The following is a 27,712-nucleotide window of genomic DNA, read 5'->3' on the forward strand; positions in this document are numbered from 1 at the left end:
AAAAAGAGAATATGCTGGAAAGTTTGTAGACTATAATACAAGCTAAGTACGTTATGTCTCAAGATAACTCTTTGAATCAAAAAAAAAAAAAGTGAGCCAGCACATCTAAAATAATTCACAGAGTCAGATAGTAAGTGACTAATCAAAAGAGGTCTCATTACAAACATCTGTATCAACACCCACATGGAAAAAGCAAGCTACAGTTTTATTAGAATTATTTTTCCCAGGAAAATAAAGCATGAATTTGCAGTTGTCTACTAAAAAGAAAAATGAATGACATTTCAAAAACAGATACAGACAACATGGAAAGCAAAACAAAAAAATAAAGGAGGTATTTAAGATTGTCAAATCATAACGAGCGGAAGCAAGCTCCATGTAACGGGAGAATGGGCAGAGAGATGGGCTCTCAGCCTCCAGAACAACGTCCCCTTCTACATCCAGAAACAAGAGGTCATTCTTGCTCCTCTCCTCAAGGAGGACACTGAAATGTAAAGACAGCAGCAGAGATACCCAACAGAACAGCAAAGCCAAGAAAGGCCGGCTGTGCCATTTGGCTCTTTTCTGTCAAACGATCCATCAACAGACACACACCTAAGACTCAGACTCTCTCTCAGATATCCTGGGACAACTCCTCTGTCATGGAACCGTCTGACCTTGATGTCCATTTCTAGGTAGAACACCTTCCCCGCTGTTCCACAGACATGTCCCAAATTGGCATCACCACTGACCTGCACCTGCTCCTTTTCCTGTGTCCCCTGTCATACTGAGTGGAGCCGCCATGCGCTTAGACTCCCAGGCCAGAGGCCTAGGAGCCATCTTCAACTCCGCCTCCCTCCACTGCATATCCTGCCACCAGGGTCCTGTGGACTTAGACATAAGACACCACTTGAATGCACTTGTTCTACCTCTCTCTTGGTTTGGGGCCTAGACTCTTGCAATGAAGCCTCTGCTAGTCATGATCATTTTGGCCAGAGGGTCTGACACAAGATCTGCTCACTTACTGAGCTCCCACTACCATGTTTGATTCCTTCCTCGACCAGGATAAAGTCTCTGGAAAAAATGGGGAAAGAGAAAGGTACAAAGGCTTTCTTCCCTTAGCATTTTAGGTATAAGAAACTTTCAGCATCACACTTAGAGATGGAAGAACATTGAGTGATACTAAAAATTCATTCGTAGCCTGAACACTATGGGCCAGCTTATTTTTAAGACCCTTTTATCTGATCGACAAACTGTCTCTTTTTGGCAGTCTCTTAACCTATGATGATCCATTCTGGGTAAACACAGAAAAATCTCTTAAGTAATTTCTCCCAGGTAGGATCTGTAAGGATGCTACTTGGGCCTCCCGACACAGTTGCCTCCTACAGTCTTCCAAGAGCACCTGTGCTGAAGCACAAACCACAGACCTGGCCCTGAATCCCAAACCCTGCCATGTACTGGGCAGCTTCAGTCAAGTCACACACCCTTCTGGAGAAAAAGAAGATAATGATATTTACAAAGCTGGTTAAAATCAACAGCAAACAATAAAAATCAACCAAGAGCCAGGCACTGCCTTGAGCACTTGGGATTCAAAGATGAAAGTCACATCTCTGCCCCTTAGGCACTTCCCAGCCTAGTGGGGCGGCCAGATGTGGACCAAGAATTGTGACAACATTCTTAAGTGCTAGAACCAAGATGTGAGAAAGCACATGAAGGAGGAAAGACTGGGGAGGATGGAAAAGAACTGAATTATATAAAAACCCCAGTGCCTAATACCTGGCTCAGGTAATAAGTGCCTTCAGGTTGATTTATTTCTAAGGCCTATTTGGGCTTATAGCTGTTACTGACTTCACCTTTCTCTTGTCTTCCCGAAAAGCCATATATAAAATCACCGACAAAATACCTGACGGTCGCCGGTTTCATTTTTGGAGAAGCTCTCCTTTAATGATAAGATGCTCCTCTAAAGCCTTATTGTTCTGGGCACCTGTTTTTCCAATCACCCGGAAGTGCCATGTAAGTGGTGTTCACCGGTTCGTTGGGAAATTGGGCAGGTTTCTTAAACTTCTTCACACCTCCAATAAGAGAGATTAAGTTTTAGGAATTGTAGTCTAGAGGAAAAAGTTTCTGGTCTGGAATGCATGGAGAAAATGACATCTTCATGATTTTTAATACTTCATGATTTTTACCACCTCATTATCTTATCTAAGAAAAGAAAAAGGAAGTGGAGGCTGCAAAGAAGTGGAAACCAGGAATTCCGATAGCCACCTTCTGTTCATGGATAAGAAGGGAAATACATAACCTGGATCATGGATGCTTTCAGATCCTAGACAAAGCACTGAATCAGGGAGTAAACGGGGTTTTATGTCATAGGCTGTGGTGGTTTTAAAATGTGTCCACAGAGTCTTTGCTGCTCCTTCCACAAGGGCGGAGCCTGAGAGCCCTCCCCCTGAGCGTGGGCACTGGGGCTTCCCCCACTCGCTACCCCCCCGGGGTCATTCGCTTCGGGGGCAGCCAGATGCTGCGTCGTGAAGACACGCAGCCCTGACGATGAGCACCCGGAACTCAAAGATGAGAGTCTTTGGCGAGAAACTGGGGCCTCCTGGCAACGGCGGGCACCAACACACCAGGCATCTGAGTGAGCCGCCTCAGGAGAGAACCTGCCGGCCCCACTTAAGCCTTCAACTGACTGCGGCCACAGCTAGTGTCTTGAGTGTAACCTCATGAGAGGACACGGGCCAGAACCGCCCGCTAAGCCACGCCCAGATTCCTGCCGCACAACTGAGAGACTAAATGTTCATTGCTATGATCTCCTTCAGCGTCAGGGTGATCTGTTACTCAGAAATATGGGCACACCTCGGAGATGCTGTAGGTCCGGTTCCAGACCACGGCAATAAAGCCAGTTGAACGGGGGTCTTAGACCTATGACGTGGGTCAATAGGCTATTAGTGATAAAGTTTTTGTATTCAGGATAGAGTAATTTTCTTAGGTAAAAACACGATTTCCCTCAATTTCTTTTCTCTGGAGCAGAGAAACCTGACACACACGACTGTGGCTCGTGGGACAACAGAGTTAATGCTGGTCCTGCTCCGACCCTTGACTCACATCCCCAAAGGAAGAAACAGAGTTCAAAATACTAGGGTTCTATAACTAAGCAAGATGGGCTGTGACTTCTTATAAAACCATTTAGAACAAGGTAGATGGCAAGGCAGTAATGATGAAAGCAAGTGATTTATCACAAATAGTAAGAATTGGGCAAATAGAGCCAAGTGGTCCCAGCCACAATTATTAGGTAATGAACCATGAGTTTTGAATTTTATCGGTGATTTGGGCACTTAAATAATTTATTTACTTAAAAATAGAATTTTTATGGGTAGCGCGAATAAGTATATAAAGTTTCTAGGTATTATATCTACGACCAAAAAGAAAAACATTTTATTCTCATTTATATATATCCCAAAATTTAGATTCATTTATTTACAAACATTTATTATATACCCAATTTCTGCCAGGAATTGCCCCAGGGCTTGGGAATGTGCTGGTAGGGGCCACGGTCGGTGACTTCCAGGAACCCACTGACGATAGACTAGTGCTTCCTGCAGGAGCACGGTCCATGGAGATCTTTTAAAATATGAAGGCACAGGCCCATTTCTAGAAACTCGAATATCAAAGGTGGCCAGGAGAAGGGAACCTGGAGATTGCCACGTTTTTAAACTCATAATCGATTCTGATGCTTAGTATGGTGGTTCCCCAACACCAGGGTGGACGATAACATAATACAGCTGGTTTATTTGATCATCAGATATTTATTGATGTGTATGGGAGGTTAGGCAGGGACCATCATACACCAGAAAACAGGCAATGCGAGGTTAGAGAGTAAGCAACTCAGCCACGGGAGGGGCGAGATGATCCTCCACCACAGGCCGAGCATGTGGCACCCTTAGGGAATGGGGCACAGAGAGTGCCGGAGGGACCTGGCCACTTATTCAAATGTGGACTCATACCACGTGGTTGGCTTGCTGACCAAGGTAAAGAATAAAGTAGCGTATTCATGAGTTCTGGGATTTTTTTTTTTTTTTTTAATTTGAAAGAGACCCAATCGATCCTCTAAACAATCCTTTCACAGCATAGCTGAAAACCTCTAGGGGTTGACCTCCCCAAGGTCACACAGGTCCTGTGACCCAGTTCTCATGTACTTTTTTCTTGATCGGCTCCTTTTAGGAGTGAAGGACATTTTTCAGGAACCAGAAGGCCAGAGGACACTTCTCAATTTTAAAAAGCACAACACCATTTTTGTGTTGTTACTATAGGAATACTATCTCAGGACCTATCAATCTGGGGCACTTTAGGAAAGATACAGTCAACAAAGAAAAAGCAAAGGTAGGTGTAAAAAAAAGTCTTTGAAGCTATTTCAGTTGCTACTGTCAGAAAAACGTTTGAATTTAAACTCTAGTAAGCATAAAATAAGCTTATAGAAAACACTAGTTTTGGAATCTGAATCAATGACCTAGAAATAAATCTCAGAGAAGGATAAGAGAAATTCTGAAAGAGTGGAATCAAAAAAAAAAATGTTATTTCCAAATGGTTCGCAAAAATAATGTTTGGGTTACAATGTAGAAATAGGTATGTTTTAAATCTACAGGTATTAATAATATGCTGGCATTTTGTCATGTAACACTCGTCGGGTGAGTGGATTTCCCTCAAAGGCGTTTATTACCAGAAATATATGAAGGACTTCGTATTACAGTCTCACTAATAACACGAACTCTTCTCCCTTTCAGAGTCTTCACCATCTGGCATCTACTTCTGCCAGTTTTCTGAAGTTCTCAAAGGCCGACACTTTGTCCTTCTGTCTAAAACCAAACTCAGGCCTTTGATTTCTTAACTCTTTTGTTCACCTGGTCTTGAAACACTGTCTTCCCCTTGTTTCTGTGAAAGTGTAGGTTCCTGGCTCGCCCCTGACTATTCCTTGCCTGGCTTCCCTTCAAACCAGAGGCCTCCTCCCAGGGCCCCGCCTGGTCTGTTTCTCTTTTTAATTCTCCAAGGATGCTAACGTGGCTCCGTGAGTCTCCTATTCGTCTAGGCTTCTCGGTCCTTAAAGCTAACCTCGACAGTTCTCTTTGCACTGCTTCCCAATATCCAATCAGCTTTTGAGGCTACCAGATTCCTTCTGTGTAAAATTTATAAGATTTGACCCTCACTTCACATGTGCACTCCCTTTACCCTTGAAATAGGACCTCATTGGTTCAGCCCTAGTCAGTCACAGTCTTCCTGTGGACCAGCCTCTTCATTCTCTGGTACATCCTGTAGCCTGAAGCCAGATGAAGACCTTTGTCATCATGTCCCTTCCTTGTGCAAGAATCAGTATATGCCCTGTTCAATCTAATCTCTGTATCTCTTTCCTGGAACGACTCTCCCCTTTGCAAGTCAAATCTAATACTTCCTCCAAGATCCAACAAGAAACTGCATGATGCGTTCCCAACCGAACCTCTGCCACAGTGAATTTAATTTCTTTAGCAGTCACATCTGGAATACACTCTCTCACATTCGCTTTCTCCAACTGGAGGGCAGTTCTGTAGAGACCACTGTTATGAAGGGCCAACGAAGGGGTCTCCGCAAACGTTTGCTAAATTGAACGTGTACTGCAGCTCTGCCAAAGCTTAATTTTAATTATATAAAAATTGAGGGAAAACAGAAAGCACATCTTGCTTCAGCTATACCGGTTTTGACTTTAATTCCTTAAACTGTAAAAACAGAGAGACAGACAGACAGACACACACACACACACACACACACCCACACACACGGAAAGCATTTTTTAAAAATTGGAAATGCCACTGGAACAAAATCTTTGAATATTCTTAGTTTTCTCTCTTCCACTGTTTTAAATAGATCTTATCCCTCTGAATATAAAGGGGTCTTTTGGCATCCGAGGAGCTAAGGATTGATGACAATGGTAGACTCAAATATGTGAAGGATGACTTGTGTCTGAAAAACCGCGGGTCAGAGAGATATTTTCCAAATGGGAAATGAATTCTGACAAGAAGCTGCCTGCTGGGAAATGAAGAAAGCTTTTGAAAAGCTAGTAATCACGATCAAATTTTAGTTGTGTAGTCTGACTAGCCTAAAATACACGTGTGGAATCTATAATATATAAGCTGTTCTGTGAAGAACTTAATTATGCAGAAGAGGAAGCCAAAGATCTTTTAAAATCCGAGCATCCACATTGTCAAACGTGTTAATATGTCACAGGTAACAGGTCTGTCTTACAAAATAACTGACGTTTAAGAGTTCTTTGCTAGGCTTATAAATCTTACGGCCTTCATATCAAGGTTAGCTCCTGGCAGGGTAACACTGGCAGGAAGTTGCTATAATAAGATAGATGGTTCGAAATCACGTGCAAACATTAAAATCACGCATATGTACTTGTATTTAATTTCCTCTGCATTATTTCTTTCTAATCACATGCGGAATGTTGTTTGTATTCATTCGCTAAGGATTTTTTGAGCACCGTCCAAAGCTCTAGTGATTTAGTGATCCCTGTCCAAAAGGAATTCACAACCAAACCGGGGAGACCACAGGCTTGGTGGAAAGAAATGAAGAGTAAGGGACAGGAAATAACTAAAAAGGAAGAAAGAACACTAAATGGAAAATTTCAGGTTTACTTCTAAATTCATTAAATGAAGAATAATCCAACGACTCACTGTTAAATTAATGCCAAAGAAACACTCTGCCAATCTTGACCACAGATTCAGTTTTCTGAAGTTTTCATGTCTGAATGTGCCAGGCTAAGACAACACTGAGTAACGGTCTCAAACATTTTAAGATGCTGCAAAATCGTGACTGCGTAGATGGAATAGTTTTTAGTAACTACAAATATGAAAGTGCTCCCACATTTATTTCATAAGAAATATAACTGTTGATACTTTTATTTCCTAGTGTGTTTTTGGCAATCCTTTCTTCACCATCATCATATCAACATAAAACAATTCTGGAAGAGTAATAGGGAATCATTACAGAAATACTGGAAAATACACGAAATGGTCAGAAGTGATCCATATGACCAAATCCTAACAATTTTACAGGAAATATACAATGAAGAAAATCTTGAAGTTAAACGAGATCCTCTAATCATAATTTTAGGGAAAACAGGGTGAACTGCAGAAGCAAACTTCCTTGGCGGCCCGGGACGCTCTCCTCTTCCTGCCGGTATCTGCGCCTCTCGCATCCTCTGGGGGCCTAACCACCCCCCCCCCCACCCGCGACTGCTCCCTTCTCTGAACTTATTTCATCTCACCTGGTGGAACGAGACAGTGAATGACCTGCTCCTATTTATTTTCCATGGGTTTGCCTTCATTCCCACGTACATCGTATGCTGTTCCCTGAGGAGAGGAAGTGATTCTCTATTTCTCTGTATCCCCAGCAACTAGGAAGCATCCTGCACATGACAAATGTTTGTTGATGAGGACGCGTATGCTCCTAATTTTAATATTTAAGAGAACATTAAGAAAATATAGTTGGTTGAAGAGCAAGAACCCAGAATTAAAAATTTTAAATGCTACATATTTAGCCTTATTTGGCAAGATTTCTGAAGAATTCAGTATAGCCTTGTATTATTCAGACAAGTAAAAACTGTAAGAAGTGAAACAACTCCCATTTAAAAGAATGAAGATTCACTTCTAATTAACCAATAACCCTTATTAGCATCTCCTTCCCCTCCTGCTCAACTTCAGTTTTTAAAGTTATTCTAATGCATACAATAAGAAATGCTCTTTAATTTTTTTACAATAACAAATAGTTTTAAATAATGCATAATTTTCCTAAACAGGCTCTACATCTTTTTTTTGAGTCCCACCCACTACACACACACACACACACACACACTTAGCCTACTTAAACTTCACAGACTCCCAGGGCACAGGAGTGTAAGAGACAAAACTCACTGGATAATCTGAGCCATACCAGCAAAGAAGTGACTGTGTAAGTGTGTTGGGGGGAGAAGGTTGATGTGGGGAGCCCAAGTGTTAGGGACTCTGAGATGGCACCCCTGTCCACTCTAAAAGCAATTCCTTTCCTGTCTGCTTGCTGATGTCCACACCTGTTTAACTTTCTACAAGTAGACACAGGCTTAAACTAGAAATAACCCTATGCTGCCAGCCTTGTTCGGCATTTTCCTAGAACCCACTCAACCCACCCCCATTGCCAGCACCCAGGATCCCCCTGATCTGGGAGGGAAGGATCCCACCCATGCCCACAGCTTCGGGGCTGTGCTCTGCCAGTCAGCAGGACACCACCCCTTCGCCAGTGACTGGTTTCCACGTTAGCAGACACTCTTGGCCCTAGCAACTGGTTGAGAGGTGCCCCCCGACCATGGAGAGGAGCCTCCTTGAAGGTGTGGCCGTGAGGCCCGGAGCTGCCGTAGTTAGTGTGGCAACCACAACGGGCGTCAGACCAAGATCTCAGGGGACACCGGGGACGAGGGTAAGGCCACGGCAACACCAGAGACGCGGGGCCTGAGCCGGCCCCACCTCTCCGGGTTTCAGCTATGACAGCCACCAAACCTTATCGCTTAAGGCATCTGAGTTACCATCAGCCACGGTTACATCCTACAGACTAATTCAATGTATGCATCATAGAGTTCATGTAAGTCAAATCGGACAGAGTCTTTGCTGAAATCAGGTATTGGTTTAGAGACTGAGCTGAGGGTATCCGAAGGGAAAAGCGATACCACAGAGAAAGCGAACAGGCAATTGAGAAAAGGATGCCGGGGTGGGGGGCTGAAAAACATTTTAAATGTTACTTATGCATAATTTTGCCTAAGCCTTGGTTGTTATGGAATGAGTTTTAAAGGAGACATTTCTTCCATTACAGGATTTCAGACCCTGTTTCAGGGGTAACCAAAAAGGTATTTTTTGAGCAGAGGCCTTGCTAGGCCCCCTTGAAAGTACACACAGGAGGCAAAAACAGCCCCTCTATGACCCCTGCAGACCTGAACAACCCTCGCTGATCGAGTTCCCTCCGCTAAACCCCATGATACATATAGCGAGGGCCACACAATATACCCTGTCGTTCTTTAGCTTTAAATTCTTTGAGTCAGAGCCCCTGACGTGGCCCTACAACACCTGAGTGGCAGAGCTGTGTCTCTCTCTGGCCTCCAGGCTCCCATGGCAACAGGTTCCCCATCTTCAAGCATCACTGGCAATTCCTCAAAGGCACCGAGGATCCTTCCTCCTGGCTTCATGCGTCCTGTGCGTTTTGCCTGAGATGCTCTCCACATGGCCTGGCCGCCCTCACCCTCTTCACCTGGCTGACTCGACTTGATCTCCGGGTCTTTGCTGCGACGTCTCTCTCAGAGAAGTCAGCCAGTGCCCACCTCACTCAGGGCCCCGGTTATAATCAGTCGTGATACCCTCTGCTTTTCTAACGAGCAGGCAGAGAGATTTGTGATGATCTAGTTTTAGTGTGATTGTTTACCTAAGTCTTCTTTCCTGACTTGACCGAGCCCAAGCAGGAAGGCAGGAGCAGGGCTACTTGCTCGTCACCAGTTTTCAGGGCCTGCATTTGCTTAATGATTTCATGCCTCGTGCTATTTACTGAGGTACCTGTGTCCTTCCTTAGGCCAGTGTCCGTGCCTTATACTGGTTGGCTTATGCACAACTCACGCCACAACTGGTCATTGATGTCCCACGACGCCCCGGTCTTCCCCGTGTTCTCCCCAAAACTCACCTCCACTGCTGTCTCACGACATCAACATTCGGCTCTTTCTAGAACTGATGAGTTTGGAAGCAGCGCAAGGGAAGAAGTGAGGAAAAGCAGGGCTGGCTTAGGGGAGAGCTCTCCCCAGGGAACAAGCTCCATACGGGGCTTTCCTGTCTCCATGGTGACCCTCCTGCCCCAACATAAATTCTCTTGCTCTGTCTTAATCTCTTATTTCACTGCATTCTATGCCCCGAATAATTGATACTTGTTTGATTTAACGAGCATTTAATAAGTATTTTCTTTCAATACAGAAGAAATGAGAGTTCTGATGGAGTGGGGAGAGGGGGAAGCAGCAGCCAATGATTTGCGAGCAGTGTGATGCGTGGACCTGGGAACCTGTGAGGTAGGACAGCACTGAAGGAAGGGTGAGCCTAGAGCCTAGAGAGGCTCCCCCTTCTTTTCTTTCCGTATTTTAGCAGTAACGGGACCCACAGGCCTTAGGGTATGACTCAGCCATCAAGGATTAAAGATACCTGGTGGGCTGGCCTGGGAAAGTCAGCATCCTTTTATCATATTATCAGGGCATTACATTCCAGGTTCCAGATTCGACTTTTTCGAACTTTGGAGACCAATCTACTCTTAGCTAGAGGGCTATCTTTTCTTCGTCTCTTCCAAAGAGGAAGCAGACTCTGAACTAAGCCCATAACCACTGTGCAACAAACACCTGTTTCCCTGACAGATCAGCAGTGTGCGATCCGATCACAGAAGAGAGGAACATGGCCACTAAGAAGAAACCCAAAAGGGCTAAACCAAAGTCAAAGTGTCTTTTTGATCCTCTTCTAAGATCATCATGTATTTTGTAATTCGGAGCGGCCTGCATTTCAAATTGTGCGTTACAGTTCAACCATTATTACATAAGAGATTGTGTGGCCCTGGCAGGGAAAGAGGTATTGATTTTGCCTCGAGCCCCACCAAGGTAAGGCCCCTGTAAGTATGCGCCAGGTTAAGGTACTCCGCAGAGCTGAGCAGTGAACCGTCTTCTGTAAAATGCTCTTCTGAAAACACTGCAGCCGGGGCTTCCACACCAGATTCTCAAGCGCTGAGCACTTGTCTTGGACGATGCTACCAGCTGAGGTACCTCCTGGGGGAGGACCCTCCTGCTATCTTTAAACTGTACTTTCTTGTTTTAAATGCTCCGTAAGTCAGATGTTTGTTTGTTTATTTTTTCTGTAGCTGAAGAAAGATATATTTGCAAGCTAGGGATAAAGATACTTCAAATGCTGCCTTTTGAAGCCCATTTCACAATAAGTAATTGACTTCCCTCATAGGGATCAATTATAAATCAGGAGAAAGATGGCATTCATACGAATCATGAGACTACCAGATAACAAAAACACAACTCGAACCCTGCTGGCCTCCTTACAGAAACAAACGCATGCACGCTCGGTCTAGTTCTGGCGTGTTAGAGAAATAAAACCACGTTCAGCAAAATAAAAATCTCTCTCATACATGTTCTTCCCCCTCACACTTGAGAAATATTAAATCCAGCTTATTCAAAAACCATTAACCGCCCAGATATCATTGATAGAGTTTAAGTGAGAAGAAAAAGTATGGAATTCACTAAAAAGAGGGGTAGCAGGTTCCCAGCAATCTCCAATGCAGTCTCCCTCCCAGAGGCCACAGAGTGGGGCCCACTTATCCTTATGACATAAAGTCTGAGACCTTATCTCCCAACGCCACATCCTTGTGGCATTCCGACTTCCCTTAGGTAAAAAAAACTCTGTATACTTACTCATGTGGTGTTCTTAGAATTCATGGATTCAACGACAAGGCTCTGGCATTGCTAAACCTGCAGAACCAAGTTGGGATTCTGACTAGGAGAACGTGAAAAGTTCCTTCACCTCTCCCTACACCCTGCTTCAACGCAAAACGGAGGTGGTGATAACCACCACCTCGGGTGTCTGTAAAAAGTCAGTGAAACAAAGCACCGAAAGTGTTCCGTCTCCAGTAGGTGACAAAAACTTTTAGCTAGTTGTAGGATGACCACCACCCAGGGGTGACCTCGCAAAGACTCTAGTGTCTTGACTCTCAAGGTCAGCTAGACCGAGGAGCGTGTTTAGGGTCGGACGACTCCTGGGGGCAATGTCGTGGGCCAAACTGTCGTTCTCGGGGAACACAGGAAGCACAAGACTCTCCTTAGAGTTCTGTCGCTTAAGAAAGGTTGTGAAGAACGCTTCCCTCTCTCCAAACACAAGACAGGATGAGGAGGGGAAGTAAGATGCCATTCCCCACACACGGTGAGGTAGGCAGGGTACAGATATTTCCCCAAATTTCTCAAATGCCCCTCAGTATTATAAATATAGAAAATGTTGATAGCTTGTTTTTTTAGGAATGAAGAAAATAAACACTCTAGAATAAGACATCAAGCTAAAATAATTTTTAAATTAATCTTAGCTTGGGCGAACATGAGCTCTTAAACTGCGACAATTACATGACATATCTACTATCTAAGAAAGGTCACACGATGACTCTCTCCAGGATTTCCTGCATGAAGATTTACAGAGATACCATTTTCCCGTTGGATATTTAGGGTTCTTAAAAGGAAGACTCTGCTAACATCCACACAGGAATCAAACAGATGTTATGTAATTTGTAGCAAGTCAATAATTCTAATTATGAACTAAATTTCTCAAAGCTGATAGTAAACATTTATTATGTAGTAGTTGATACATACAAAAGAGTGACTATATAGAACGAGCAGCTACATTATGAAGCGTGATCATAAAACCAGAACTTGTGAACCTACCCCCGACTCAAGAACTAGGACATGACAAGGCTCTGTCGGTTCCCCATCCTGATTCCAGCCCTGTACTTTGCCTTCGGAAGTGATCACGCTCCTGAACCTGAATGTATCGTCCCCCTGCTTTTCCGAACAATTATTTCCCAAATATGGACCTTGACGTGTATACTGTTTAGTCTGGCGGAACACTACAAAAACATGGAGACCTTACCTCCGAGTGGATCTGAAGGGCCCACCACGGAGTGTGGGCGGCAGCAGCCAGAAGCTGGCTCGGCTGTTGCTGTTCTTCCTTCACAAGCCTCGCCTGCCTGCCCGGCTCCCCTTCTCCCAAGAGAACCAGCCAAAGTCCTGAGAATTCTCCTGGTCTCCACGCAGAGCAGCCGCAACTGTCCCTTCGTTCTAAGTACAGGTGTCTGTCCACACAGCTTCTATCTGCAATGGAATGAAAACTTTCCGCTCTCCCAACAGGAATCTTTGTGCCAGTCATCAGAACGGGGCAGACTTGAGGCTGACCGCCACACTGGCGAGGAAGTCCTCGTGCCTGGAGGGGCGTCGCAACAACCCGGATGCTGTCCGGGCACCTACCGCAACTCCCTCCCTGAGTCCTCTTCATTAACAAGTAACGGAGCGGGGACTGTCACTGCCTGGTTGACCGTATACTTTGGTCAGCATATTCATCGCTAGTCCTCATGGACGTCCTTCAAATCCTGTTAGGGACCATGATTTCCTCATCTTTCTTCCGGAAAGCCATGTCACTATTGGCAACCCATTCTCATCGATAAAACTGTTAAGAACTGGGAAGAACCTGAGAATTCAATCCCCTAACAAGTTAGCAAGGTAGCCGAAGACCAGGGACTATTGGAGCATAGACCAAGGACTTCAATGCTCATAGCACACGCTGCATGAGGGTCAGCACATTTTTGTCAGCTCCCTGTACCCCCAGATTCTGTGGGGTGATGCAGATGGGCCCAGAGAGATGCCTGCACCTATAGAGAGTTGTGTTGTAGGAGAAGAACTTGAGTTAGGGACCCCAGATTTTATTAAGTGGTGGGTAAGCATGCCTGCCTTTTGTTCTGGAGGGAGACACTCACTACCTGTGTCTCCCAAGGCTGGTCACTGGACAGCAATCCTTGAAAAGATATTCTGGAACAGAGGGTAGTCAGTGCCTCAATCACGAGATGCGTAGAAACAAAAGAGATCCATGGGGTCCCCACAGTCTCCCATCATCTGTCATTCTTTACAATTTTCATTAAATTTTTTTTTTTTAATCGTGTAATTCTTTAAAATTCTATCTCGAACCCAGAAATGACGGTCAGATTTCCACAGCCTCTTGGAGGAATGTGTGTCTGAGCGCAGCGAAAGGTGTGTGCTTATTTGTTAGAGTTGACAAATGTGAGGTTTCTTGGTTCAGGCTTCAGAACTTTCGAGGGACTCTTTCTGACTCGGTTTTTACCTCTGTTCGACAAGAACAATAATTTTGCTCTGTAATATTAGCTTGAAATTTAATGCAGGATTCTAAGAGACATAAAGACCCGCTGGGAGGAAGGACTATACAAACGCTGGAAGTTCTAGCCAGTGTCGGTGTGACCATCGAGCCTCCTCGGGCTGATGGAAGCTCATCTTCACAGTTAAGCCCCTACTTTACATTATCCTGCAATTTGCACCTTTCCTCCCAAATTGTCAGTTTTCCCATGTTACTAATGTACTGACCTCTTCTTTATATTACCCTGTAATTTGTACCTTTTCTTTAAACCCATCATACTCCTTGCATTACTAACAGACTGCGCTCCCCTTTCTATCATCCTGCAATTTACACCTCTCCTCCCGCCGACCGCATCAGATTTCCCATGTCGCGACTAATGTACTGACATCTCACAATTTGTACTGCATTTCTTGTAATTTGTGCTCATTTTTTTTTTTTTTCAGAGAAGCTGGGGAAAAGCTGCACTGTGACTGTGTGTCCAGGGCTAACGAACAGAGACTGCTGAGAGTGAGTGCTCTGGACTTCACGACAAGCCTCTGGACAGGGATCCTGACTTAGGAAGGAGTTAGGACGTGATTAAATATGATGGGCTGCGTCTTGAGCTGATGGCTGAGTAAATGATGAAAGGAAGATGTCAATTTTATAATCTGTCCTTTAAGAAAGCTTCAGGGGCTCCACAGAATGAGAAAAGTCTATAAAAACTAAAGTAATTTAACACATTCTTTTTTTTTTTTTTTTTTTTTTTTGCATCTATCTGAAAGAGATGCTTCCTCACGGGTTAACAGTTCCTCTCGGTTTGCACTAGTGCCGTCTGCCACGTTTCCTTCCGGCCGCTGGGAGGGGGGACCGGAATAATTATTCCTGCAGAATAATACGCGACTTCCGCTGAGTCTTACGTGACTTAGGGTTGGTGAGAAAAGGAGGTGAAGAAGGTTCCAGATGCAAAATGTTGTGTGTGGAAAGGCATAGAGGTGCGGGTCTGAAACCTTCAGGGAAGCGCGAGTATTTCAGGACGGCTGGCACACGGTGTGAAGTGGCGGACGCAGATCGTGAATGTGCCGTCTGAAGGAAGTTGGGTGTTACACTCAGTGTCTTCGGGAGCCGTTAAAGAGTCCTCAGCAGGAGAGTAATGGGCTCGTGTTTGAAATTAGAAAAATCTGTCGGGTGGTGGCACGGAATGATCTGTCAGAATGGAGGTGATATTGGAGGTAGGAAAACAAATCGGGAGAGCACACTATTCACTAGTAAGGAGATGACGAGGGCACATGTTACAGAATGAACTGTGTCTCCTTAAAATATATGCTGAAGTCCTAACCCCAGCACCTCCTTTAAAGAGTTAATTAAGTTAAAATGAGGTCATTACGGTGTACCCTAATCCAATGTGACTGGTGTCCTTATAAGAGGAAATCAGAACACAGACACACAGAGAGAAGACCGTGAGAAGACACGGGGCCATGTGCAAGCCGAGGACAGAGGCCTCAGGAAAAAACAACGCTGTTGACGCCTTGCTGTCATACTTCTGTCCTCCAGAACTCTAAGAGAATAAATGTCTGTCATTTAAGCCACCCAGTTTGTGGTATTCCTCATGGCAAACTAAGACAGCATGGATCAAGGATAGGGAGGAGGAAAACCTGAGACAGACTTGGGGGGCAGAACAGACAAAACCTGGTGACCAGTTGGCTATCAGCGGTGAAGAAAAGAAGTTGATTTCGGTGATTCTGGAATAGGTAACTGGGTAGATGGTGACATCGTGAACCAAGAAAAGTAACGCAAGAAAAAAGAGAAATCTCAGCAGCTCTGAGGTAGAAGATAATATGAAGCATCTAGAACATGCGGTGTTCGGGGGGTCAGCAGAGACGCCCAGAAGGCTGGTCAGTAGGAAATGAAGTGAAGACACGGGTGCGGATTGCGGAAAACAAGACTGGGATAAAGGAATGGAATGGGGCGCCCCCCGCACGGGCGCGGAGGCAGGGAATGGAATCCCCCGGAGGAAGAACACTGCGAACGGGGAGAACGCTGGGCGGGGTACGCAGGCAGAAGGCCAGCCGCTGAAGGAGATGAAAAGGAATGGCCGTTATGGGTAGAACCAAACCCCAGAACGAGTACTGCCACAGACACCAGTGGAAAAGGGTGTCCCATGCCAGGAGTGGTCATCAAGGCTGAATGCTCAGAAGTGGGCAGCGACTGAAGAGCGTCCATTGAATCTGACACTTCGGAGATTAGGAGTGAGCGCAGCAAAATTATTCATTGGAACCGTCAGGGGCGAAAGCCACACCAAGGTGAGAAGCGAAGAGGTTGGGGGGGGATGTAACAGCAAGCACAGGTTACCCTCGCAAGAAGCGCGGCCGAAGTGGCGCTGGAAGCGCTGCAGGGCCCAGGACAGGCTCTGTCATCGCCAGCGGCAGTGCTGCTGCTGCTGCTGCCGGCGGAAACAGACGGGGCTGCCGTGGTCACATCCTGAGGTCGGAGGGTGCCGGGCCTCTTGGACATGTTCTCTACGACTCAACCGGACATCATCCGTACAACGAGCTGATCCTGCACCCGTCGCGGAGGGGCTGATTTGGGTTACAGCCAGTTCCTGCTCACAGCACGCTCACGGGGAGAGGTAGCCTGTCTGCGGATAACTCCTCACAGGCTTCTCTGCGACGTGAGGTAGACTACATTCATTTGATATTACGAAGGGGTAAGTTGGGTTGAAAAAAGGGGGGGAACAGTGAATTGAGAAGAAGGTGGAGAAGACTTTATCTCCTAAGTTAGGTGAATTCTAGTCCCTTTCTATACATTTACTCTTCCTCCAGGCTGTAAATTCCTTGCCTGCAGATATTACAGCATTGTAACCCACAGTACCCACACAATGCCAGGCATCTAGAAGGACCTCAACCAATACCGAATGCAACTTCTACCATGGCTGCATAGCAATCATGGCTCTAGAGCCAGGTCGTGATGCCCTGATGCCCAGGTCCTGCTTATAAAACGAGATTAGCCCAGTGGGCACTCACAGCTCACGAGTCTAGGACAGGGCAGGGAGGTCAATGTAATTACTACGGTCAGAGACCCGCTCTCCAGGTGGATGACCAACACTGTTTCTGAGCAACGTCAAGGTTATATCCAGGGAAATAGGATAATGAGATCAAAGAGGGGGTTAAAAGACAGAATAAAGTAAACTGGTTGAGGATAGTATTTACGAAATCTGAAAACAATTCAGATCAAGGTGGCTATGAAATGTTTGTGGACTCAAGGTGCACGTGCACATTACCTTATTTCATTGATTCTCAGGATATCTTTCCCACAATTTAAAATCTCTAAAATTGTGATACATCTTACGGTTATTGGTACCTTAACATTGTGTCATAGTTTAATGGGCAGAATTTTTTCTTTCACTTGTGGCCCATAATATGATGGTGACCTAGAATCAATGATGTCTCAGAGCTAATGATATTGTGCTTTACTCGAGAAGAGGGTAATCAAAAGCGCTCAGCTTTAGCAGTGCGTAAATTCTAGGGCTGTGAAGGACAGGGTACTGTGGACATCACTCATCCACGGGGTTGCCTAGGGTCAGAGCTGATTCAACAGCACGTAACACAAACAAATTCTAAGTACTATCTCAGAAACGAAGCATCTTAAAAGGTACCCCTTCGTATATTAAGACCCTGAGTACCTATTTTGAGAGACAGCTATGTACTTAATTCACCCCTCAAAACAGAGACCAGTAAGAACTCTAATTGGCAGGAAGCACAGTGATGCCGCATCATGAGTAACAACATCCAGGTCCCAAAACTCGATAATAAAAAGAGCCTGATTATTATCATTTTTTGTTCCATTGTTTCTGTGTTTGTAATTAAATTGGTGCTTTCATTCCAACACAGTAGAATGCCAATCACTTACTGCATGGGTCGGGGAAAAGACTTGGAGACGCCACTGTTTCAAATGACAGAAAAGTTCCAGTTTGCAGTTGGGACATACTAAAAGACGGTTCTGAAGAATATTTTGAGACAGGACTCTTTTACCAGACGAACTCTGTGGTAACTGTGGCATCCGGGGTTTGTATTGCTTTCGGTGTTTACAGGGTCAAATCTAAATTCATATATTGGAAATGCGTTCTATTTTCACTGCCGAGTATGGGATGAAGCGATTTATTTGCTTATTTTTAAATGTGTCTACTGGCCTTTAGAAGCTATTATTTACCTAAAGGTACTTTTGAACTTTACAAACATGTTGGATGCTACCTACTGTCCAAATATTTTAAATAAAGTATTAGATATGTACAAAGCAACAATCTATATCCAAAATAAGAAAATGAAAGATAGAAATCACTGCCAAATGCCTTCCTAAACCACATTTTAAAAATAATCATTTTCACAGATTTGTTTTTATCACACTGAATTAAAATATGTTTTCTTAAAATATTAAAACATATGAATATCTAAGATCCATTTTCAATGCTTTATATAGACTATAGACTATGAAGTATATTTTTGATGGCAATCAATATGTCTACTTTGGACAGTTATTGTAATGATGGTTACTACAATTCAGTGTCTAAGTGTTTTTGAAATTGACCTAAGAGACAATTAACAAATATGAATATTTACCTTAACCTTCTTCGAGGTCTAAATTCACTTTTCATCTTGGCTTTTCTCATTTTCACCTTGTACCTGATTACTTTACAAGACATATGTCTCTTTCTTCTTTTAATTGGTTTTTGTACTTCCTTTTTCATTCTTTTTTAAAAACAAAATTGCTTGTTGCTAAGCAATGTGCATAACATTAGAATATACATTATTACCTTTGGACATTGTCTACTTGGTATTATTTTCCTCTATTCCTTATTGACCTAAACCGTACTTCCTGCTCTCTTGTGCCCATTCTTTTTGCCAAAACACATTCTCCCATCTTCCCGTCCCTTCATCATTACGCAGTAGCTATTGTATTCAATATTTAGCCCCATTTTTTCCTATTCTCCATTGTTTTTGTTAAGCTCTGGTGGACATACTCATATATCACGTGACGATTTTTCTTTTTAGTCTACTGTCTTCGTCTTATTTTGTTTGTATTTAAAGACATTAAAAAGACAGCTCTTTTATGAAATTTAGGTCATTTCCTGATATTTTCATTTTTGTTACTTTTGCTGTTCCATATGTTGGTCCCTTTCAGTACCATAACAACTGTTATTATTCTCTTCCTCATCTCACTTATTTACTTAGTGATTATACTATTAACTTTGGTATAATCCCATAAAACCATATTACTTACTAAACTTAACTGTGTTCTATTTTTCTGAGCTAATGCATGTAATTTATTTAGCTATGGTAAGCTGCCAAAAAAAAGTCCCCACAAAACACTAAGGAACAAAATGAAAAAATGAACACCTCAATTACTTATATACACCAAAACTTTCTTTCATATACATATCTGAATAAATATTTTGAAGAACACAAAGAGCACACTTCACCTTTACCAAACCTAATTTGTAGGCCAACTTGCACTGCTGAGCTCATATAGGCTCTCATTTCTCTTACTAGTCTTATAGATAACAATTTCTAAGTAGAGTGTGGACGTGTTTATGATTCGGGATTACCTGATACTCAGCTTGACTCACTCTGGCCATAATCTTATACGGTCTTGCTTTTTCTAATTATAAAAAGAGAAAAGTGATGATTCTTCCTCTATCTCAAAATAGGGACATTACAGGAGAATTTTAAGCAAAATTCATCACATATAAACCCTCTGGAACAAAGCTGTTCTGTCAGAAACGTCAGACATGTGTATGGGTGCACACTTTTGTCTTAGTATGTCCTCTCCTCACATCTGGCCTATTAATAATTTTTCAGTTTCCATTTATTCTAAGTTTTGCTAGTACAGCTTTTAAAATATTTATTGTCTGACTCCCTTCCTCCTGACCACTGAACTGCTCAGCCAGATGAAGGGCTCAAATTAATTGACCTCATACTCAAAGCTTCTTACTGTATTTCAAATTGATCCTAAACTGATAATTTGCTTCCATTTTTCTTTTCTTTTGAAGATGGTGTATAATAAGTTGAAAAATAATAATGGGAACTAAATAATAAAATGGAAAAATAAATGTTAATTATTTAAAAGAAAACAAGTGATAAAAATGTGCCAGGTATATCTGTCTATAATTCATTTCATTGAGAGGTAGGTAGTTAAGGATACAGGCTTTAGAGTCAGTCGGCTTGGTTACCTTGGCTATTTCACTAAAATGAAAAGTAATATTACTTATGGGGCAGTAGAACATAGTGTTTAAAGATGTGAACTTGAAAATTTATAAGGAAATGCAATGCGTTAAGAACAGTGAAAATTGCGCTACTAGATATCAAAACTTATAAAGCCATATAATTAAGAGAGTGTGATTCTGGCACAAAATAAACCAATGCGAAATAATAGAGAGTCCAGGGAAGAGCGGATGGTACAGTCTCCCAGTCCAAAGGCAGCCTAGAGGCTGAAGTCCTCCCTCCTTATGGCATTCAACTGATTAGATGAAGCCCGCCCACTTTATGGAGGGTAACCTGCTTTACTCAAAGTCTACTGATTTAAATGTCAATCACAACTTAAAAATATCTTCACAGCAACATCTAGACTTGTGTTTGATCAAAAACTGGGTATCGTGGCCTAGCTATGTTCATAAAATTAACCACCACACTTACATTAGGCAAAGATTTCTAAGATAAGATTTTTAAAAAGCATGAATCATAAAAATAATTCATATATTGGACTTCATCAAAATGAAAAACTTCTGTTTCTAAAAGGAAGTGTTAAAAAAATGAAAATAAAATTCACAGGCTGGAACCTGATCTGGAATACGTAAAACTCTTTTACAACTCAGTACTTAAAGAATAAAAGAAAAATATGGGCAAAAGATTGGAACATATACTTCATTACAAGAGATTCGAATGGCAAACAAGGACAAGAAACAATCATTTCAGTCAGTCATTAAGGAAGTACTAATTAAAAGCCAAATGAGATACCATTCACCATATACATTGTAGAAATGGCTAAAAACAAAAACAAAATAAAAAATTTAACGATACCAAGTGCCGGCAACAATGAGCAGCAAATGGTAGTCTCACGTTTTGCAAATGAGAATGCAAAATGGATCAGGCACATCGGAAAAAAACATTTGCCTGTTTCTTGTCAAATTAAAACCTACACCTGCCATGTGACTCAGAAATCACACTTATTATTTCAAAAGAAATGCAAACAAATATCCAAACAAAAACCTGAACACAAATGTTTATAGCAGCATTATTAGTAATTGCCCCACACTGAAAACAACCGAAATGTCCACAACTGCTGAACGGATAAACAAACTATGGTACATCCATACAATAGAATACAACTCAGCAGTTAAAAAGAACTAACCAGTGATACATGTTAACAACGTGGATGAATTTCAAATGCATTTTGTAAAGTGAAAAAAAAAAACGCGCAATACCAAAGATTACCAACGATATGACTCCATTTATATGACCTTCTGGAAAAGGCTATAAAATAGGGGCAGAAATAAGATCAGTGGTGCCAGAGACCGGGAGTAGAGGGAGGGAACCGAAAGGGATAGAAATACTTTATATACTGATCGTGGCACTGGTTACACACTGTATGTATCTGTCAAAACTCATATGACTATACCTATTAATGAAGAAATCTATGATATGTAAATTATACCTTAGTAAACCTAATTTCAAAAGATTGTTTGTGAAAGCCAAAAAAATGAAAAAAAATATATTATATTAAGATAAAACTTAGCCGAGGAAGAAAAATAGAAATAGGTGTTCAAAAAAAGAAAGGATGTAAAATTTCAAATTGTAAAAGAAGAATTTGTCACATCATTTTAAAAGCTTGTTCACACATTTTTGAAAGAGAAATGATAAGTATCAAATCACTATGGTATTTAGATTCTACTGGATACATTTAAATGATATAACAGTTATATTTTTAAATGTCAATATTTATAATTCTCTGGAAGTCATATGCTTTGCAACCAGTTAAACTTACTTTGAGAAGTTTTAGCTACCAATGTAAAAACGCACAAGGAAGTACACAATGTTTAAGAATGCTTTTAGGAAAATAAAAGACCACTGCCCTAGCACACAGCTCCCCAAACTCTACTCTGCCACAGATGGTTTACAGGCGTGGCAGGGTATTGAGCCCCAGAGTTTCTTGGGCAGGGGGGCAGTTTGCTTTCAGTCTAAAGGAACTTCTCTGTTTACATACATGTGTTTTATAAACACTCTCATTGTCTATGGGTGAAATAAGGTGAAAAAAAAATAAAGCACTGTCCTCAAGTGCTTTACACATATGTACAAATAGAAAGTACAAGAAAACATTGCAGCAGCAATTGAAATAGTGAATAACAGAAAACAACTTAAACATTCATCCACAGGCAACTAGATAAATAAAATGTGAATTATCTTTCAGTGAGATTTTACATAGCAATGAAAATTGAGAGCTAAATGATGTTTCTCAAAAACTATTAAATTAGGTGGAAAAAAATCAAGGTTCTGGTTATGAACAATATGATATCATGTATATAACACTTAAACATGCAAAACAAAATAATACATTGTTTATAAATATCTGTGCAATCATATTAAAACATGCACAAGATTGATAAATACCAAAATGTAGGTCATCATGGTTCTCTCCAGAGAAGAGAGAGGGTTAAGGAGTTGGAGAAGGATGCATAGGTGTTTTCAGTGCTGCAGGTAATGTTTTAATTCTTTAAAAACCTGAAGTAAATATGGCAAATGCTAAGACAGAATAAAGCTAGGTAGTTGAAATGCGAGTGTCATATTATATTACTGTCCACACTTTTCTGTATTTACAATATTTCCAATGGACACAAAAAGGTGGAAGGATGTATTTGGTATCTTGAAATTTGCCAGGAGCCCTGGTTTACTGTAGATTTGATGGTTTATGGCAGATACGCAATCCTCAGAGCCCAAAGAAGCAGAAAACTTAATCAAGCCTAGACATGAAATATACACGATATGAACCTTTTAGTTAGCTATTGGAACCTAAACCCAAGTCTGGATACCCTCTTTAAGATTTAAGGAACCCAAAGAATATCTGCTACATTTGATTTGACAAAGATCAAATATCCTATCTAACACAAACAACTTCTTTTTCTGGTAGTCTCTACTAAATTAATTCCCTGATTGATTCAACAAGAACTAAATGACCAGGTGCTTTGCACTCACCTGAATATCCGTAGGTAAGCAAGACGGGACAGACGCCGCTGCTCTCATGGAGCTTTAGAGTTAAGTGTGAGAAATGGGCAATGAATAAACTCAGACAAACGACCATCTCAGAGATTGCTAAGTGCCCTGAATGACATAAAACTGGGTAGTAAAAATTTACTGTTAGGGGAGAGGAGATACGATGAACTCACATTGGATGGGAAAGGCCTCTCTGATGATGCAACATTTAAATAGGGAACCAAAAATGCAGAGACCAAGAATAGAAGGTAGCAAATGTCTCTAACTAGATGCTCCAGACCCCTTAGGCATAATGATTAACATTAGCTTTCTAAGCCTATAGAAATGCAAGGACATTTGTCATCATACAGTAGTTTGAAAGTTTTACAATTCTTTTTTTAAAAAAGGTAAAATAAAAATAACTTGTTTCCTAGCCATGAACATTTAAATAAGTATCATACGTAAGTCATAAAGCATGTCTTCTTATATGGTATTTAAATAAAAGCAGTATTATGGTATTATACTGAAATAAAATAACACTGAAAATAAAATAACAAAGACTCCTTAAGATATTTACTGAATGACACTGGCAAAAATCAATCTTTTTCTAACAAATGCACCATCCATTAAGAAAAGACAATAGACTGTAAATATATTCTTGGGAACAGGTGTTATGGAATGAAGCAAGCAAGCTTAGCCAGGGATCAAAACAGGTGACTATGAACAGTAAAATAATATTAAAGTAAGACATTAAACATCTGTATCATATTTCAGCACATGTGTTACTACTCAAACTTTTCTCAAAGCTATAATGTATTTTCCTGGGAATGAATACAGTAAATGGTTGATCTCTTCATTTCAATCAGAAAAAAAGAATTCTAAATCCAGCAGAGAGGCAAGCTCTACCAGCTATATTAGTTATCATTATATCCCAGATGGCCATCCAGGGGCACGTAAAGACCATTTCCTACGTCACTGTCCAATACATTGAGGTAGACAATATGGCTAACACAATGATGAGAGTTATAAGGGAGGAAATAAAACAGAAAATGCTGTCCTGTCTTTGTTTATGAACCATGGTCCTGTGATACCCTCTCTGTTTGCAGTTCTAATTGCTCTGTCTTAGAAGAGACCAAAAGAAGTTTCAGAAAAAATAGAACTAAATTGTGGTCGAAGACCAGACAAGCCTTCTTATGGGAAGATGGAAATAAACAATTCAACTCCTGTAATCCAGAAATAGACAGGCTGAGAAAAGCCTGTGAGATCAGGAAAGGTTTGCATACAAAAATTAGAATGGTTTTCCAAACTTGAAAATTATGAGCCATGAAACAACACTCAAGATTAGCAGACATTACATGAAGACAATTTCTTTTAATCACACTTTTAAGGTAACATATGAAAACATCCTACCTAAGAGGCGAGACAAAATGGAAAGAGAAAGAAATATATCAATAAAGCATTTGATAAATCATGGATTCTGAAGCCTGAGTTTGAATCTTGATGGACTATGAATTAGCTGTGCAACCTTGGGCAAGTTTCTTAACCTCTCTGTGTCTCAGTTTGTCCTCTATGAAATGATTATTATGAGGATGAAATAAATAAAAAACAGTACTTACCATATAGTAAGTGCTTTAAACACTTTAGCCATAATTCCATATGTGGAGAAGAATCCACATTGTAGCCCTGACAGCTATCCTGCTTACAGGGATGGCCCTTGGCTGGCGTCTGAGAACTTGGTTTTCCGGAAGTTTCCCACTATTAATTCATAAGAATGGATCATTGTGCCTAAGACTGTGTAACATGATTTATGTGGCACCCCTGCTTCCCTTCTGGGAGTCTGGACTTTTGGTACGTGCCAGGCAGAGACTGCCTACATGATCATACCACAAAAACCTGGGACGCCGAGTCTCTAACGAGCTTCCGGGCTGGCAACATCTCACGCGTGTTGTCATAACTTGTCTCTGGGGGGATTAAGCACATCCCGTGTGGCTTCCCCGGCAGAGGGTCCCTGGAAGCTTGCACTGGTTTCCTCTGGCCTGCGCCCCAGCCGCCTTTCTTTCTGCTAATTCTGCTTCGTATCCTTTCACTATAACAAATCGCCGCTTGAAGTCCAATCATATGCTGAGTCCTTCCAGCAAATTGTCAAACTTGGTGGTGGTCCTGGGGACGCACCGACTCTTATGCTTAAAATATACTAATTTGATACTAGGTATAAATATAGTAAAAAATGCATTAAAAAAATCTTGAAGTTCAAGAAAAGTGATTTTTAAATATAAGACCTTGATGAAAACAGAAAGCATTGGATTGTTGCTCTTCATAAATAACGGATGAAATAAAAAAGTTGAGATTCGATGGCATGTTCATTAAATTATATCACTATTTCCTGATAATATGCTTTTAAGGTGCATGAAAATAAATATTTAAATGATATTCAAGAGAAGAACGGTAAGTGGTTAGAAATACTCAGGCACGTCCTTCAAATAGCAACAGAAAATAGAGCACGACCAAAATGCCAGAATCGCTAAACTTTAGCAACGCATCACTAATTTACATATTTTCTGCTTCGCTTACGAATGAGCGATTAGTCTTCGGCAACACTTAATAAATCCAATGTTCTGTCCGATAAATCAATATCTGGAAAAAAAAGAGTTTAGAAAGAAAAGTTTGAGAGAAAAAATATTTAATAATTCATGTGAGTTTCTGTTTGGGAATGGTCAGATCAATTCCCCCACTGGGGACAAAAATGCTGGATAAGACGCTGAAACAAAGCTACCTAAAAGCACTGACTTAAAAAGATAGGGGGCCAGACCATATTCTCAAGATAAGGCAAACCCCAAGAGGTTAGACACTAACTGTTAGCGGGAAGTCGGCCACTTTTGCCCCGAGGGTGAGCGTTCATGTCTGCACTGGCACATTTGTTGGTGGCTTCATGGGAGAAGGAGCCAGGAGTCAACATTCAGGGTTTGTCTAACACAGATCATTGCGTGTGCAAACTGATACGAATGATTTAGAAATGTTATTTGGCACTATCTAAGTAAACACTTGCATACATTATAACCCAGGAATTCCACTCCAAAGTACATATCTATGACAAAACACTTGTATGCGTGCACCAGGAGTCACGATACAAGACTGTCCATACAGTATTATCAGTAATAGGAAAAACAAACTGAGTTGGGGAGAATAAAAGCTAAATGCCCATCAACAGAATAATTTACAGTAATATCATATAGTGGAACATTATACACATTTAAAATGAGTAAATTATAATTATATACAAAACAGAGATAAATATGAGAGACACAGTGAAAAAAAGTAAGTCACAAAAGACTACATACATTTGACAATCAATTTTATAGTTTTAAAATGAGAAAGATGAAACATTAGGGAAATACCCAGGCATGTGTGTGTGTTTGCACGTGCTTGTGTGTGTACGTTTGCATGGATGTATGCACATATTTTGAAAGCAGGGAAACAATAATCACTGAATTCTGAATAGTGGTTCCTAAAGGAGAGGAGCAGGAAGACAGGATAGAAGAGCACGTGGCTGCATGTGAGTTCATGGTGGCATTTTAATTCTGGGATTAAATGTACTCATTGTAATGTTAAACACACTAATAAATAAATGATAGCTATGCATGAAAAAATTCTATTTAAAAACTTAACTGCACACATTTACAAATTTACATCTTGCTACAATCTGATTCAAACTATTGCAGTATAGTTTTAATTTATGCAAACTGTTAATATGCCATTTTGGAATAATTTATCATAACATTTAACTTATTTATATAACCTGTTAGAAAGACTACCATGTAAGCACCAGTTGAAAATAAGTAAGGAAAATAGTATACATTACTACCATAAAGCTAATTTAAGGAAGTATTGTAAACAGTTTCTTCAGTACTAAGAAACTAAAAAGATGCCAGCAACAAAAAGCCAAATTGCACTGAAACCTATCAGTCAAGGATATCTAGCTGTAAAATACACACTGTGATAAAAATAGAGGATGAAGCTATGCTTCTGTAATCTGTTTGCTATAGACTAAATGTCTGTGTTCCCCCAAAATTCATATGTTGAAATCTAACCCCCCAAGTGATGGTGTTTGGAAGGCGGAATCTTTGCGAGTTGCTTAGGTCACAAGAATGGATTATAGGGATTAGCGCCCTTATAAAAGGGACCCAGAGAGCTCCTGGTGTCTTCTACTATGCAAGGACACATCAAGAAGACGGACGTCTGTGAACCAGGAAGTGGGTCCTCACCAGACATCTAGTCTGTCAGCACCCAGACCCTGGACTTCCCAGCCTCCAGGACTGCGAAAAATAAATTTCTTAAGCCACGGGGTCTACGGTACTTTGTTAGGGCAGCCTGAATGGACTAAGACGCCATCACCATGGAGAGCACACTGTGACAAGACAGAGACCCGAATCCTAATCTCAATCTGTGCCGCCCATGTGTTTGGCCTTGGGCGGGTCATTTAACCTCACATGTGTAACGTGTGTAAAATAAGAGACTGTACCAATTGCTCTTTAAGGATCTTCT

The 27,712-nt window shown here is 41.5% G+C and overlaps 1 protein-coding gene across 6 annotated transcripts in view; it reads right to left on the reverse strand.

Annotated features, from left to right (window-relative positions):
* EFCAB11 (EF-hand calcium binding domain 11) overlaps positions 1 to 27,712 on the reverse strand; it is a 302,187-nt gene that overhangs the window by 229,406 nt on the left and 45,069 nt on the right. The window contains exon 6 of one of the 6 annotated variants that reach the window (XM_016154369.2): positions 4,028 to 7,411. The exons of 4 other annotated variants lie outside the window; for them this stretch is intronic. In XM_016154369.2, the coding sequence (XP_016009855.1) occupies positions 7,327 to 7,411 (85 nt within the window). In that variant the 3' untranslated portion in view covers positions 4,028 to 7,326. One more of the 6 variants, XM_016154407.2, reaches the window with a different exon arrangement.

Source organism: Rousettus aegyptiacus, unplaced genomic scaffold (genome assembly GCF_014176215.1).
Source record: "Rousettus aegyptiacus isolate mRouAeg1 unplaced genomic scaffold, mRouAeg1.p scaffold_m13_p_3, whole genome shotgun sequence".
Lineage (NCBI taxonomy): Eukaryota > Metazoa > Chordata > Mammalia > Chiroptera > Pteropodidae > Rousettus > Rousettus aegyptiacus.